Here is a 17328-nt window from a genome sequence, read left to right as displayed (position 1 = left end):
GAGGGGATGAGAGAGAGGGAGGGAGAGAATCAAGCAGGCTCCACGCTGTCAGCATAGAGCCCAATGTGGGACTCAAACCCACAAACCTTGAGATCACGACCTGAGCCAAAACCAAGAGTTGGACGCTCAACCGACTGAGCCACCCAGGCAGGTGCCCTGCCACCATGAAGATTTTTTAATGAGCTCTCGTTTAGAAATCCTGGCCACCGATTCAAAAATGTTTTAAACACTGTGTAAACAAAAGCCTCCGATTTGTGGTATCTACTCTGGATGCTGAGGAGCATTGGCCTTGTCAGTGGCCTGAAGACACTCGGTTTCAGAATGACAGCCCAGGCCTGCGGGTATAGAGCAGACTGAGAGGGATAAGGCTGTAGGCAGACATGCACTCACAATGCTAACACACTGGTCCAGGCCAGAGGTAATGTGACCCAGACATTTCTTTCCATTTTCCAGGTGAAGTCCTGGCTGTCATGGGAGTTCTTTTCTTTTTTTTCTTTTCTTTTCTTTTCTTTTCTTTTCTTTTCTTTTCTTTTCTTTTCTTTTCTTTTCCTTTCCTTTCCTTTCTTTTCTATTCTTTTCCTTTCTTTTCTTTTTTATGAAACAGAGAGAGAGAGAGAGAGAGAGAAGGAACACAAGCAGGGGAGGGGCAGAGAGAGACAACCCCAAGCAGGCTCTGCTCTGCCCTATCCGTGCAGAACCCGATGCAGGACTTGAACCCACGAACTGTGAAATCAAGATCTGAGCCGAAGTCAAGAGTTAGACACTTAACCGACTGAGCCACCCAGGCATCCCTGTCATGGGAGTTTCCTAACCTGCGGGGCTCTAGGTCATCTACATAGCTCTGTATGTTTTCAAACCAGACCATGCTGACCTGGTTTTCTACGTAGCTCATGAGCAGTATTGAGTTTGGCGACAAGCCTGGGTAAATGATTGGAGAATAATTAGCAGCTCCCCCCACCCCACCTCCTCAGAGCCTGTTTCTGTTCCTCCATTGTCTGTCATCACAGAATAATTCATCACAAAGTGATGTTCGTTAGATGGAACTCTCTAGCCAGCAGCTGAGTAGAGCTTTTAAAAACCTGATTTCTTAAATAATTTGTTCTAAAGACAGACTTGACATGAAGTTGGCATGATGATCAGCAGGTCGCTGCGTGGGAGCAGCAAAGATGATTATTCTGGCTCTGGCTCTGGCTCGACCCCCATCTTGCCCAGAACTGCTTTGCATTTCAAAAGGCTGTCTGTTCTTCAAGAGCTATTCAAATACTACCTCCTGGAGGACCCGGCCCTCCTCTTTGGAAGTGGTCCACAAGTTATGGCATTCTTGCATAGTTTAGATCTTTCTGTCCCCTCCGGCTTGTTTTGATAGACCTGTGGGTAAAGTCTCAGCCTTTCTTCCAGACCGGTGCTTCTCAAAGTGATACCCGGGGTACCCAAGGGCATCAGCATCACTTGGGACCCTACCCCAGGCCTGTGAAATCAGAAACTCTGGAGGTAGGGCCTAGCAATCCAGCCCTTCAGCTGACTGACACAGGCTAAAGGTTTATAATCACTGACACTATACTGGGGACAGGAGCAAAGCAGCATTTCCTGAGCACCTCGTGTGTGCCAGGGTGTGTCCATATATATATACATATATATATGTATATATATATGTATATATATATACATATATATGCGTGCACTATGTACATATACACAGACTCATACATGGGTAGTGGTTTTCTTTAATCTTCACGACAGTTGTGTAAGGCAAGCAGCTTTCTCATTTCATAGACGAGTAAGCTGAGACTTCAGACAGCACGTTCCCTGGGTGCATGTTCGTTCAGATCCTAGAGAGTGGGTCTCTGATTGGCCCAGATCCTCTGCACACCAGGCCACATCAGAGCGTGCCAGTCAGCCAGTGCACGGAGTCCGTTTGGGTCAGGTGCTCATCCCAGCCCAGTCAGCTGTGGCCAGTGAGGAGGTGGCGTCCCCTGGGCCGCTTGGGCCTGCTGCTTAGGCAGGAGCTGTGGGCAGAGCATCACACGTCCGAAGGAGCGGCCAGTGGAGGATTGGTAGATCTACAAGGGAAGGAATTGTGTCTCCAAACATGTGAGCACGCACCTCTCCTTTGAAGCCCTTCTCGAACAGCATAGCACTTGTGAGCCTCATCAGCACATCTTGAGTGTCTCAGTGGCCTCTCCGGCATATGCTCGTGGGGCATGGTAGGAGACCACATGTGCAGCATTCTCCAGGCAAGGCAGCGGAACCAGAGCCAACAGTGGAGCCTCTGACACCTGGGAGAGCAGCCACCAACAGCCCTGGGAACAGAGTGGGGGCTCCCAGCCTGAGGCAGCAGGGAGGCACCTCCTCTCCAGCCCTGTCTTGAGGACTCGGCCTTGCTGCCACCCTGAGGATAACATGACGTTTACTATCCGTTATCCGCAGACTCGGAAGGAAGGTGTGAAAAGTCAAAGTCAGTCCTTAAATGAGCAAGCCTCCTTTTCTCCTCTCAAACCCCAAACATGAAAGGCGTCTGGGTGGCTCAGTCGGTTAAGTGGCCAACTTCGGCTCAGGTCATGATCTTGCAGTCCGTGAGTTCGAGCCCCGCGTCGGGCTCTGTGCTGATAGCTTGGAGCCTGGGGCCTGCTTCCGTTTCTGTGTCTCCCTCTCTCTCTGCCCCTCCCCCATTCAAAAATGAATAAATGTTAAAAAAAATTTTCAAATCCCGAACATGATGGTTTTCATCATGTTTCAGCTCTTTCATCTGTTTGTGTAGCTAACGACTGACAATTTGGGTTGATTCATTAGATCACAGAGTGTTAGATCTGAAAGATCACCCAAGCCATCCACTTCACTGGAACACTTCCTGAGCCAGACTGGATGCTTGGGAAATATTTGCTGAATGAATTTAATTTCGTAGATGAAAAGAAAGACCCTGAGAGAGGAAGGGATCTGGCCAGTGTCACCTAACACGCTGGGGGCAGGAGTAGGCCTAGAACCCAAGTGTCTCAATATAGTCCAGGCCTGTTCCCTCACACGTGACTTGTAGATTCAGAAGATTTCAAGCTTAGATGATGCGATACAACTTATATTGAATCCCCCTGCGGTATCTCTGCCAGTCATCAGTTTGCCCTCTCTTTGAATACATCCAGTAACTGAAAATGTATGGTCTTATAGGTCACCTAGTCCATTCATTTCATCACTCAGCCAACATACATTCATTTAACGCCTGCCGTGAGCCAAGGATGTTACTGTTTACTGAAGATTCAGAAACGAATGACATTCCCTGCCCTCAAGAAGAATACAGTATTTGGGTGCATCCATACAACTTAATAGACTATAATCCAACATAGTAAATTGTATCCTGCTCTGACTTGTACAAAACTCTTTCTTCTTTGGAACTGAGCCCATTTCCCAAGGACTATATAGTCCTTACTCATTGGACCTAATCAACCTCATTTAGGGCCACAAAACAAAAGTCCAATCCCTGTTTTACATAATAGCCCTTCAGATATTTTTAAACAGAGGTCATGCCCCCAGAGTAAGCTAAATTCCCAATCCCTTCAGGAATTCTTTATTTGAAATGTGTGTTCAAGTTCTCTTATCCTTGTCTTCATGGCTCTTCAGTAAACCTGCTCAAGCTCATCTTATCTGTCTCTTAAATGTGGCTCCTGGACGTGAACTACTGAACTCCAGATACGGTCTGAGAGTGCAACACAGAGTTGCACTTCTTATCAGCCCCTTTCTTCTAGGCAGTGCACATCTAAACCTGTAGGGCAAAGAAACAGTGGCTTTGTTTGCCAACTACTAGCCATTCTCTGGAGTCTGACTGTCATCCCATGCCTCCTGCCCTCTTTCCTCCATTCTCCTCTTTGTATTTCGGTCCGTTTCTCAACACAATGAATATTACTGAGTACTGGCTATGTGTGTGTAGCACACAGCAGACTCTTTGGAGAACCAAATGTGATGCTTGTCTTCAAGGAGCTCATAGTCTTACTGGAGAAATTCTGTTTGCCCCCAAAGAAATAATTAACAAAGAACCGACACTTAATGTAGTCAAGGGAATAATCATTTTTCCTAGACCCCTCCTTAGAACTGCTCTTAAGAGTGGTTGGTAAACTTCTGGGTCTGATTGAAAACAGACCTCCCAGTTAACATACCAGTGCAGAACTGGCTTCAAGCCCAGGCTGTCAGGGGCTTTGTCAGATTTTTGTCATTGCATTGACCTAGACTGTTGCAGACTGGAGGCCTTTGAATCCCATCATCTGCACAGATCACTGGGGCACCTATAGGGACTGACACCTCACAGGCCATGGAACAGCTTTCCAGCACCTGGCACCTTCCCAGTGCCAATCTAGAGTGCACAGGGAGAAAAGTTCTTTCAGATGTTGGCACGAGTCTGCCTGTGTTTGGGCTTCTGGGAGACAACAGGTTTAATTTGTTTTGATAGTGCTTTTCCCCAGGAGGAAATCTATCCAACCGCCCTGCCTTCTTCACATTCAACACCATGCTTGTTTGTTTTCCTGTTTTACCATGGGGAGTTTCTGTGTGTTTTATGTGTGTGTGTGTGTGTGTGTGTGTGTGTGTGTGTGTGTGTGTACCTCCCAAAGCCCACATTGCCTTGCTTGGATTCATTAGAGCAGGTTAGTATATTGCTTCGGTTCATAAATGGAAGGCATGTGTGACCCTTGTTTAAAACCAAAGTGTCAACTCTACCAAGTCCTGAGCAAACCTCTTTACATGCACAGTGTTACAGTATTAGCTCTTCAAAATAGCTCTCTTAGGTGGCTGTTACTAACCCATTTCACAGATGGGGAAACCGATATTTAGAGACGACTTGTCCAAAAGGCACATAGCCAGCCAGAGGCAGCCTGGCTCCAGAGCCCATACTCTGCTTCAGATCGTCTATCACAAAGTTGGCTTCTTTGGCTTCAGACAGAGCTTGGTTCTCCTACCAGATTTGCCCTTACAGCTAGCCATGTGACCTTGAGGAAGTGACTGCAGCTCACAGTCTCCATCTGACAGGTGTAAGTGTGTAAAATGATGGCCAAGGTACTATTTCTCATAATTATTATGAAGAATAAATTAAAATCTGTGATACACCTTTCATGGTTCCATTTGAGGGAATGAGAGGGTCTCTCTTAGAGTCTTTCCTCAACCTTGAGTTGCTGTGGAATTAAATCCTAGCTATGCTGTCTGGTTTGTCTTCCTTTCTTTTCCTGGTTGCCCATAATGAACCCAATCCCCTTTCAGAATCAAGGAAGATGTAATAGATGTAAACTAAAGTATAAATTTCAGGAGCTGCAGTCAAGGCCTTGTACCCAGTCGTCCAGTTGGCTGTCCCAGAGTCCAAGTTCCTGGCTCTTGCCGGAAGCATTAGCATCTGTCCTCCTACAGAGAAGCCAAGAGGAAGAAGCAAAGGATGGATCCAATAGGTCTACCAATAGGTAGACTTTGGTCTCTCGAGCTGCTGCTCCCAAAGAAATGCCGACGTGCACACTTACAACTTAAGGAGAGATGAGAGAAGCAGTGGAAGGAGTTGCTTCTGTTGGCTGAACACATCACAGGGGACCAAGAGACAGAGGAGGGGCTGGGAGCGAGGGATACATACTGGATGAGCAGAGAAGAGGGACTGAGGATGGCCAGTGAGCTCCAGCCTCACTCACAGCAGATTCTGTCTGTCTTTGCTGCTGGAATCCATAAGCAGGCTCCCGTGACCATGGAGGTTTGCCTGACCGGACCAGGGCCTGAAGCAGGTGCGCTCACGCCCTGGTGGGCTCGTGGAGGAGAAAGGCCTCCTTTCCTCCTCTGGTGTGACTGCCCCTGTGAACTAGTATTCCTCTCCCTGGTGGGATTTCCTCTGTGGTTTCTCCCTGTTTCCTACAAAAGGAGGCTTTGGGATCGCAAAAAAGGAAAGCAGAAGGGCGCCTGAGTGGCTCAGTCAGCTAAATGTCCAACTTCAGCTCAGGTCATGATCTCATGGTTCGTGAGCTCAAGCTCTGCATCAGGCTCTGTGCTGACAGCTCAGATCCTGGAGCCCGCTTCGGAATCTGTGACTCCTTCTTTCTCCGCCCCTCTCTGGCTCGTGCTATGTCTCTCTCTGTCTCTCAAACAGTAAATGTTAAAAAAAAAAAAAAAAAAAAAAAAAAAAAATTTTTTTAAAAGGAAAGCAGAAGGTGGAAAATGAAGTCAGGCTTTCCTGGACATCAACCCCAGACCAGGAGGACATATTTATCAACTCTGCTCCTCTTTCACCCTGACGCAGCAACGCTAATGATTTGGGTCTGGAAAAGGGTAGTGAGCAGACAAAGGGCGGCACTGTAATGGGTTCACTGAGGCTTCTGTGGTTTCCACATCTCCTCTAGGAAGAAGCGTTGCCTTCTCTTCCTCCTGCAGACACCCCTTTGTATTTCGAAAAATATTTTGTACAACATCCAGAGAACACACCCACTCACAACACACATCCAGAGAATGAGCTAAGGAAACACTTCAACTTTACAGTCCAATATTTGTGGAAGAAAAACAAGTTCCTGAAAATTAAATCTCCTAGCAGGACCCGCTGTTGTGATAGAGAAACAAAAGCGAGGGGAAAAGGCCCCCATTTTCCAACATACCATACACCCTGATTATGAAAGTCGGTTATTCACAGGCAGCTGAATTTTTAATTCCGATCTGAGCAGTCTAAAGGTACACCTTCTGCTAAATGAAGGCAGCTGCAGTTTGAACATGAGCAAAGCAGGAAGGAACTATAAGGGGAAGAAATTCACCAAACACTAATTGGAAACATAACATTTATGCAATAAAGTTCACACTTCTCCCGAGCCAATGAGTGTCACTTCTGCCCTAATGTTTAGTATAGAGATATCTGGTTAGTGGAGACTCATTTGTGGGGTCCCAGGTGGACCCCCAGTAGTTGAAAGCCTTCCAAGTGGAAGAAAAACTATAGACCTAAACATTTCGTCCAAAGGAAATATTCTCTAAATGTCTCCCTTCCACTTCCTCGTTGCTGTCGTAAAATTATTCCATGTCTCTTAAAACTTCTGCCTCCTCTGACACCAACAGCCTGGGGCAAATTTTGAAGGAAACAGGCTTCTATTCTGTCAGATTCAGCAAACAACACTATACTCAGTCACGGAAAATGTATTTTCCTCACCGTTTCACTATGAAGGCTTTTTGGCAGATGATTAACAGGTTTGTATCTCGCAGACTTCATAAATCAAAATCTAGACAGTGTGTAACACTTATCTGCAATTGATCTTTTTAAAAATGCAACTGGTAACTGTGGCAGTTTATTAAGAGGCATATTTTATACCCCTGGGTTTGAGAAGGACTGAACCAGAGAGTTTTCAAGCTGGGGGGATCTCTGAGATCATCCGGTTGAATTCTCTCAGTGGTAACAACAACGTAGACTATGTGGAGTTTCAATAGGGGTGAATAACTTACCTTCAGTCCTGGGAGTAACTTAGCCTTTTCAAGAAATCAGGAAGGCTTGTCAGGAGAGGTGACATTCGAGCTGGATTTGAAAGGACTAGGAGTTGCCATGCAGGGAAGCAAAAGAGGAACAAGTGGAAGGATGAGGAAACAGGTGCCGAAAGATCAAGTGACACGGCCAAGGTCCCACGGCCATTCAGTAGCAGAGCAGGACCCGGAAGCCAGGCCTCCTGCTTCTGCCCTGTGCCCCTCCTGCAGTGCCATGGGTGGAACCCACCCTCCCTCGTTGTACTGTCAACTGGTAGCTTCAGGTGAAAATAATCTGGCTGTAAACTTTACTCACAATTCTTATTTTTTAAAAGCATCTTCAGAATGAAAGTTTCCAAGTCATTCTCTTTAAAGACACTTATAACCTTAAGGCAGTAGGAATGTGGATTCTTCCAGGCAAAGTCAACAGAGAGCAGAGGTGCCCAGGGCCCTGGCTTGTGAGCCTCGCTCTGCTGGGACCCGGACTACTTTGTGCTGCAGTGAGTCTAGGCAGACTGGACCTTCTTGTTCTTAGCACTGCCCTTGTTAGCAGGGGGACATCGAGGGAATGGGATTTCCTACCCATTCACCAAAGGAACTACCCATTTGAACTCTTTTGCCAAATGTTTTTAAGTAGTTTGCAAGTTAATAATGGCAAACAGTTGGGAAGAGACCTGTCTGGGAAATGTACCACGCTAGGAGCTCCTCACCATCCCCCAACTTTTTCCCTAACCTATCCATATTTGGGTCATTCTTCAAGCCCACCTCCTCTGGGAAGCCTTTCCTGTCCTGGTTTTGTTCAATCAATTCCCACTGCATTGGCCCTAAGTGCTTTATCACGTTTAAGGGTTCCTTGTCTGGACGTCTTTTCTGCACAGTTGCCCTCTTATGAATTGTAGACTCATAAAATTTTAGAACATGGGGTAGTGCTAGGGGTCATCTCTGCCTTCACCTGCATTTCACATATGAAGGAGGTGAGGCCCAGAGAGGGGAGGGAAGTTTTTTTAGGCTCCCCAGCATGGTACTGGAAGAATGGACCCCAGAACGAGGTCTCTGTACCTCCAGGCAAAGCTGCTTCCATGCCCTGTACTGCTACCTGGGTGACAACTGTCCTCTCGTTCTCCCAGTTAGGCTGCAGATTTCCTGTGGGCAAGACTCACGTGTTTTAGGCTAACATCTCATTTAACAGAGGCCTTAGTCTTGGCTTCATGACTTGTAGCTGTGAGCTAAGACAACAGGCTGAAACCCTTAACTCTGTCCCACCTTACCCTTCCTCTGCTTTCTATTCTGACTCACTCTGAGCCCTTGGGTGAGTCACTGCCCTTCCTCTGGGTCTCAGTTTCCTTCAGTGTTAAATGAGAGCATTAGGCTGTGGTCTCTTGGATCCCTTTAAGCCCTGAAATTTCTGGAGTTTACTGCCTTCTAGCGGGGATCCTTTGCTGTCTTCAGGACTGGCCTCGCTGTGCCATAAATCCGTCACCTCATTCATCCCCCGGGCTCCTGCTGTGGAGTGAGTTCCTTCAAGGCCCAGATAGCACAGTATCATTGAAGAAGACCAGGCCTGGAGTCCTGGGTTCAAATCCTGCCTCCAGGACTCAGTGGCTTTGTGGTTCTCAGCAGGTTACTTCATCTTTCTCTGGGCCTCCTCTTTTTTCTTTTTTTAATAGGAATAACAATACACGCTTGCAGATTTGGTGACAGTGAAATGATGAACTTTGTGGAAATACATGGCACAAAGAAGATATTCAGTATATAGTGGCTTCTTTCCTTTATTCCACATCCAGCATTATTGAGAAATAGGCTGTTCCAAATACACAGATTTTCTAGGTTAAAAGACCGGACTACCTGATGCTACAAAACGTTGACTATTTTTTTTTGCTAAAACCTTTCTGAAATAAATGCCATATTCCTTTGTCACGTCACACAGAGTATACTAAAAGTAATAGGAAGGGGCGCCTGGGTGGCGCAGTCTGTTAAGCGTCCGACTTCAGCCAGGTCCCGATCTCGCGGTCCGTGGGTTCGAGCCCCGCGTCGGGCTCTGGGCTGATGGCTCGGAGCCTGGAGCCTGTTTCCGATTCTGTGTCTCCCTCTCTCTCTGCCCCTCCCCCGTTCATGCTCTGTCTCTCTCTGTCCCAAAAATAAATAAAAAACATTGAAAAAAAATTAAAAAAAAAAAAAAAAAAGTAATAGGAAGAGTTTGAGAAAATCATATCCCTGCAAAAGGTGGGCATGACAGCATACGCCAGGGATGCAGGGACGGCAGAGGGAGTACGAGAGAAAACTCCTGTGCCTTTTGAAAGAACTTGCATTTTTTTTTTTTTTTTTTTGGTCTCAATAAATGGGAAGCCATTCTGAAGGGTTTTAAATAGGAGAGTGGCAGGATCAGATTGGTTTTCCGGAGATCACTCAGACTGCTGGGTGGTGACTGCGTGGGGTGGGGAGCAAGAGAGGAAACAGGAGACCAGCCAGGAGGCCGTCGTGTTAGCCCTGGGGAAGACAGTGTGCACCCAGACCGATAGGTGAGCAATCTGAGACGGGAAGAGACAGGTTTGCAAATGCCAGGAGCTTTATGAAAAAAAGAAGAAGAAGAAAGTGAATGGAATATCAGCCCTTTAAGAGGAAAATGTAAAGCACAGCAAAGCATAAAGAAGACTGCAAGGACTTCCCGATGATACCCCGGCATCCACAGATAAGCACCACGAACAGCTTGCACTGTTGTCCCCAGTGTTTTCAGCTGAAGAATTTCTTACGTGTTTGTAGATACAAACTTGATATATAAAAACTTGGTGGCGGCAGACGTTTTCCAGAACACGACTCTTAGTGTCATTTGAGATGCAATAAGAGTAAAACCGACACACATCATTTTTAACTCTGTTGGTTCTTTTCAGCGACTGGGCCAGAAGAGCTAGAACGTGTGGGCCCTGGTTCACCTGAGGTTTTGATACCCAGGCCCTCGGTCTGGGTGAAGAAGTTTCTCTTTTCAACTCTCTCCCTCTCTCCCCCTCCAGAGTCGGTGGATAACTGCCCCAGCAACTGCTATGGCAACGGCGACTGCATCTCTGGGACCTGCCACTGCTTCTTGGGCTTCCTGGGCCCCGACTGTGGCAGAGGTGAGACCTATGTGTGCGTGTGTGCATGTGAGGCCCGCTCCCTCGGCCCCGTGGGGGGCTCACATCCTGCTTCTCGGAGAAAGCGCAGGACCCCAGACCACCTCCTGCCTCCCACAAAAAGGACCCCCCAGAGCCATTCTTTGGAAGCTCCAAGGGCAGGGGGTCTGCCGGCAGAGCTAAGGCCACATCAGCCCCATTGTCCACAAGGACATGACTGGAGAGCTCAGGAGGGCCAGCCTTTACAAGGGCAGGTACAGTGAACCTCCCGTCTGCTGCGGGGGCAGGGGAAGTGACAGTGAGGGTCTTTCAAAAAAGTTGATTTCCCTTTTGAGGAGTGATCAGCCTTTGCCAAGTGTCTTTGGTGGTTTTTTTTGGGGGGGGGGGTGGAGGGCTTGTTTCGCTTGTTTTTTGATTATTGAAGTATGGTCAACACGCACCAAGTGTCTTTTCTTTGCTGTGCACTCTGGCCTTGTGGCAGGGCCTGCGTTAGTGCTCCATTGTTGCCAGATTCTTTGCAGGGACCACCGAGGGGAGAGACTCGGGAGGCAAGGATGCTTTTCTCCACACAGGACCCTAATGTTGCCTCATACTTGGGCACATACAGCCCTACTAACATGGCTTAAAGGCTGCCCATGATACACCCTGTGCACTTGGCCTCTGTTCCTGTTCTCAGAAGAATAAACGTGGCAAAGGCCAAAGGAGCTCTGTAGTCCTGAGGCTTTGGCGGTCCTCTGGGGAAACTAACACGGCTCCTTCCTCTGGGCTTCCCACCTCTTCACTCATTCAGCAGGCATTTGCTTAATGCCCTCTAGGGCCTGTTCCTGTGCAAGGTGCTGGGGTTAGAGCACTGAGCAAGCCCCAGTCCCAGGAGCTCTCAGTCTGGTCGAGGAGACAGACGAGTAAGTAGACGATGACAAAGCCATCATTAGTAAGTAAAACATGCTAGAGCAAGGTTAAATTGGGGAGCACCCATCAGCTGTCTCAGCTTGGATGCCATAAGGACCAGAAAAGGCCCCCCAGGTGGGGTGCCATTGGAACCTGGACCTGATGCTTGAATAGTTGTTCATCAGAGGAAGGCAGAGATGGTTCTTCACCGTGCCCTACAAATAACAATACAGCATGATGCTGTTTGGGGGATTCTTCTTATCCTTCCTGATGTGGAAGACACTCTGTTTGAGACAGCAGAGCTGCAGCCCTGAGGAACCACAGTGATTACCTGATCAGTGCCTTAAAAAGGAAAGAAGCAAGGTGGGGACCAGCGGAGGGTGGTGCAGAGAGAAGAGATGAGTCATTCCTTCTAACAAGAATTACTGTCTCATCCCATATGCACTTAAAGTTAAGAGTCACATATAAAACAGCCTTATTGCATCTTGGTAAGGCTGGTAGGTACTTACAGCACAATGCAGTATAATTTGTTTTTATATAGTGTCCTTCATACAGATGATCACAAAACACTTGACGCTAAGAGGCAGAATGGAAAGATAATACTTTAGAGAGCCAAGCTGGGCTCAGCTATTCTCTTGTGGGGTGTGTGGGGCTCAGGTGGAGCCTGAAAGGCAAGAAAAGCTGAGATTGACTGGGTTGGAGAGACAGTAGGTGGTGCTGCAGGTAGGGGGTCAGGGAGCAAAATGGAATGCTGTCAGGAGGGTGCCGGAGGAGAGACTGGGTCAGGCGGGAGGCCTAGCCGCTGTCTTTCCTGGTAAGACCAAGAAACAGATGGAAGCTTCCTGCATAAGGGTCCTGGTGACCACCGTGCTGCACCAGTAGTATGCGGGGATGGAGGAAAGCGGTGGTCACCGGGCACTAGCTCCCCCAGGCCCTGCCCTGCACACCTTTGCCTACAGTTCCGGATGTGTTCAAATTACAGTGAAACAAAGCAAGAGATACGGACAGATGGGAATTGTAGCAAAGCACTTGAGGCTCTTGGTCAAGCCTGCAGGCCGAAGGGAGAAAGGGACAAAGGCAGGTGGGGTGTGCAGGGTGCTGATTCACGCCAGACTTCCTGTGCTGTCTCCCCAGCCTCCTGCCCCGTGCTGTGCAGTGGGAACGGCCAGTACATGAAGGGCAGGTGCCTGTGCCACAGCGGCTGGAAGGGCGCCGAGTGCGACGTGCCCACCAACCAGTGTATCGACGTGGCCTGCAGCAACCACGGCACCTGCATCATGGGCACCTGCATCTGCAACCCTGGCTACAAGGGCGAGAGCTGCGAGGAAGGTAGGATGGCGGGCGGGCGGCCCAGCACCTTGCTCCAGACAGAGGTCAGCGCACAGCGCGGGGAGGGCCTTCAGGGAGCAGAGGAGAGCTCCCGGACAGCCCTGGGACCACACCCCAAGCCAGGCCCCCATCAGCAGCAGGAATTAACCACACGGAAGAGGACGGGCAAATCAGAGTCCTAGGCAGCGAAAGGAAGAGAAGTGTCCTATGTGGAGCCCGTCCTACACACAAGGCTCTGTCCTAGAAGCCTTCTGTCATTTAACCTCAAACCCAACAGGGTAGGGTAATATCTCTGTTTTATACTTAGGGGAACCGAGACTCAGAGAGTCAGATGACCTGCCCAGGGTCACACAGCTGGTAGGTGGCAAAGCTGGGTTTGAGCCCAGTGTTTCTGGTCCCTCAGCCCAGGTTCTTTCTCCTCCCCTTTAAGCTCATGTGCTCCGCATGTCTGTTAGAGGCCTTCACACTCTGCCTTCTGTTAGCCCAGGCGTGTGTTGTGTGGCTCGTAGATGCTTGTGAGTATGTCTCTTTCCTCCATAAAGTAAACTATGATCGTGTAGTGGAGGCTAGACAGTGAGCTGTCGCTTTAACAGTGTTGCCATTTCTTTCCCAGGCAGTCTAACTTGGTGAGGTAAGTGAGCATTTTTGTTTCACAAATGAAGATCCCGGGGCCCAGGGAGAGGCAGTGGCAGGCCCATGGTCATGGAGCTCACCAGGGGTGGGCCCATCCATGGCCATGGAGCTAACTGGTGGCAGACCCAGTGTCATGGAGCTAACTGATGGTGGGCCTGTGGTCATAGAACTAACCGGTGGCAGGGCTGGGACCCACCCCATGTCTTACTACTTCAGAGCCCTCTTTCTTTTTTACTGCATGGGATTTCTAGATGAGAGGGGTCTTATTCACAAGCAATATAGGGTGGCTTGTAAAAGCCCACGCTCTGGAACCAGATGTAGGTTTGAGTGCCGGCTGTGCCACAAACTAGCCTCACTTCCCTCATCAACAAAATGGGAATTCCTTCCTCAGAGGGCCATCATAAGGATTGAATTAAATGACCCATGTAAAGCACTTAGCTCAGTGTCTGACACATAATAAATGCCCCGTAAATGTTAGCTCTTATATTGTTAGTATTATTCTGGGGACAGTTGAAGCACATTTCCTGTTTCACCCCACTCACTTTATCCAAGGTCTTTTGGAAATGGGGGGATGTCGCTGTTGAAACTGGTGGACAAAGCTAACGGCCCTCACTCCCACTGCCCACCATCTAGGGTGCTGGCATCTTCTTCCGTGGATGGAGGAGGCTCCAAGGAGAGCTGGCCTTCTAACCCATTTGGGATTTAACACACAGGCCCCTCTCAAGGTATCATTTCTCTTAAAAAAGAAGCAAGCAAAGGAGAGCCGGTAGAATAGGCCCACTTTAAAGGAGCGGGGAACAGGAAGGGATTAGTGTCTGAAAACCAGTGCCTCTTGGAGACAGGCTGCCTGTAAACCCCAAGTGTGCCTGGGGGTCCCGATTCAGACCTATTAACTTGGATTGGGGATTACTTTGGGCCGTCTGAGAGAGGAGGAGCGCCAGCCTCAGGAAGAAAGCAACTTCACTTTCTCGTCCTGACAACGGTGACCTTCATCTGCTTTCCCTTCTCATTTTAGCCACTTGAGGTGAAGACCCCGAGAAGAAAAGAAAAACAAAGAGATTCCTCTTGAGGCTGTGGGGCCGCCCCCCTCCCCCAACCCCACCCTGTTCTGTGGGCCAAGGAGGCAGACCTACCTCCGGCTCAGCTGGCACTGGGCAGTGCCCCAGCAGGCAGGGTTACTTACAAAGAGGGAGAAAAGGTTGTTAAGCTCTTTGATGTACGTGATCTATTCGAAAAGAAGCGTTTTCACTCCTTTCTTTCCTGAGGAGGGCCATCTGGTTCTGATTCCCTTTATTATCTCTGTTTCTCTGCTGAAGCGTCATTGCAACGTCCTTGTGTTTATAATGGGGGCTTCTCGGGGTCTTCCCTGCCCTTCCCCCCCTGCCCCCCACTCCCCGCTGCTCTCTCTCCTCCTCCCTTTCACTGTGTTTATAAAACATCAGCTAACAAGCTTATTTTCTCCCCTCTCTCCTCCTTCTGAGGTTTATTGCCCCCTATTTTTTTTAAAACCGCGCCGACAGGACGCTTGGAGGGAGTTGGGGGAGGGGCAGAAGAGACCACCCCAGGCCTTTTGCCGGGCAGAGTGAGACACTGTGTTGTGGTCCTGAAGAGCGGCTAATGGCTGGTGTGGTCACTGAAGCGGGGACCGTGTTAGGGGAAGAGTTGTGTTTGCAGCTCGTGCAGGCCTCATCATTTCATTAATGGGCTAAGCTTCTGCCAGAAATGTTGGCTTGAATGCCAAGCTCTGCAGAGGAGAACAAATGTACCGTTTGGCCCCTCTTCCAAGCGGACACTGAGTTAGACTGTCTTCCACACAAAGTTCAGCCCACTTCCCTGCCAACTTCTCCCCTGCTCCTTTGGCACAGACCTCCCTAACCCCTGGCCAGCTGGCTCTTCCCGTGACACCCACCGCTCCCAGGGAAATAAGCGTCATTTGTGAAACTGCCCTGGTGGGATAGAAAGAAGACAACTTTAATCCCACCCGAGGGTTCTCATCAACCAGAGGCCCCAGAAAGCGAGAGCAGATCCAGAGTCTACAGAGGACATCTCTGGCAGAGCATGCTGGTGGCACAGATCATGGCTGTGGACGTTGTCTTCCCTGCAGGGAGTTCGGCCAGTTCAGCCAAAAGGCCTTTCCTGGAGGTTCCGTCCTCCTCGAAACTCCCCTCACACGCCCCACCCACTTTTCCAGGTGGACCTTCAGAAGCAGTGACTACTGCCTGGAGGTAGTCCTTTCAGCAGTGCCTTCGTCCCCGCCCGGACCATCTGAGAGCGTGGGATTGGTTTTGCTGGTTCCTGGGTCCCTGTCAGACTTATTGTGTCTGAGGAATGGGGCCGTGACGCCAAGGGCCTCTTGCTAAACTTGGCGCCCTCCCGGCTTGCTCGCTCGCTAACAGCGCAGATTTATAGATTCAACCTCGAGGGCGCCTCGGAGGCTGCTTCCACCCGAAGCCTGGGCCCAGGCGCTCGCAGAACGGGAAATACCTTTATAGGCCTCGGGATAGGAATTGCTGAGTCGTTTCCTGTCAAATTGGAAAGCTCTCTGGATCTAGGGAATTACCATAGTAGCCTAATGGGCCAGAATAATCCTTCTGAGGTTCTGAGATGTGAGGCTAGTCATGAAAATATATCACTATTATTATTTTTATGATTTTTAATTACCAGGAACTCCAACAGGTCATGCTTTAACCATTGTTAAGTAGTGTGCAGAGACTGCAAGAGAAGATTCTTTGCCTTCGTTTGGCTTTATTAATTCTCCACTTTGTTCTGTTTCTTTTCTTGTTTTATTTTGGTTTTGTTTCTGTGTTTTGACCACTTATGTCCATATACACGTATGTGTATATTCTTGAACCAGTAAGATTACAGAGGAAATAGCAAGAGATGTGTACCAAGAAAGAGTGATTCCAATGTAAATCCCTCCACTTACCCTGTGTGATCTTGGGCAAGTTATTCAACCTCTCTGTGCTTTAATTTCCTCCTCTGTGAAATGGGGATAGTAATGGTATCTACCTCAAAGAATTGTGGCTAAAGTTAAATGACATAATGTATATAGAAGGTTAATAGCAAAATATGGCCCAGAAGAAGGACTACCTCAATACTGGTTGTTATTATTGTTGTTGCTCTTGTTCTCATAACTCTGTTTTTTAGCAAATGATTGCTCCTCGCTTCTGACTTTCTGATTTCTCATTTAGGCCAGTAAGGTGAAATCCCTTTTCAAAACCTATAAAGTAAAAGAACTGTCTTGATAAGCTGGTCCTCAAACAGACATTCTGTTCCCAGAAGGTAGCCGTTTGTACAGTCTCTGTCCATTTGTGTCTGACCCTTAACATCCGCAGGCCAGGCTTCTCAGTCTTTTGCACCAAAGTCAAATATGTGGGGTTATGAAATTTAATTCGTAGGGGCACCTGGGTGGCTGTCGGTTAAGCGTCCGACTTCGGCTCGGGTCATGATCTCACGGTCAGTGAGTTCGAGCCCCGCATCGGGCTCTGGGCTGACAGCTCAGAGCCTGGAGCCTGTTTCGGATTCTGTGTCTCCCTCTCTCTCTGACCCTCCCCCGTTCATGCTCTGTCTCTCTCTGTCTCAAAAATAAATAAACATTAAAAAAAAAAATTAAAAAAAAAAAAAGAAATTTAATTCCTAAATGAACAAAAATCTTGTCTGAATTATAAATGAATAAAGTAAAAGCACCTCTGATCAGTCTGTCCACGTCACACTGCTGAATATCCTGACAGGATGGAAAAGTAACTTCTTGCCACCAGTTTACAGTTCACACAGTCCTTTCAAATCCTCGGTGTCCTCATTAGCGACCGAGGTGTCGATAGTTTTGACATGGGAATTTCAGAGGAGGTACAGGACTTGACACGGGTCATGGAACCATGACGTAGGGCCTCAGAGGCCGGATGCCAGGTTCCTTCCTGTGGAGCATAGATAG

General features: G+C 48.4%; 1 protein-coding gene across 15 annotated transcripts in view; it reads left to right on the top strand.

Moving 5' to 3' along the window:
- The window catches only part of TENM4 (teneurin transmembrane protein 4), a 2941751-nt gene that overhangs the window by 2780288 nt on the left and 144135 nt on the right, over positions 1-17328 (top strand). For all 15 annotated transcript variants that reach the window (XM_086678435.1, XM_086678426.1, XM_086678434.1 and 12 more), the window contains 2 exons: positions 10449-10550; positions 12570-12764. In XM_086678435.1, coding sequence (XP_086534561.1) covers positions 10449-10550; positions 12570-12764 — 297 coding nt within the window. The remainder of the gene's footprint in view (positions 1-10448; positions 10551-12569; positions 12765-17328) is intronic.

The sequence above is a fragment of the Puma concolor genome, chromosome D1 (assembly GCF_028749965.1).
Source record: "Puma concolor isolate L17-30 chromosome D1, mPumCon1.1.hap2, whole genome shotgun sequence".
Classification (NCBI taxonomy): domain Eukaryota; kingdom Metazoa; phylum Chordata; class Mammalia; order Carnivora; family Felidae; genus Puma; species Puma concolor.
Note: the sequence above shows the minus strand (reverse complement) of the source record. Positions and strands in the feature narration are given on the sequence as shown.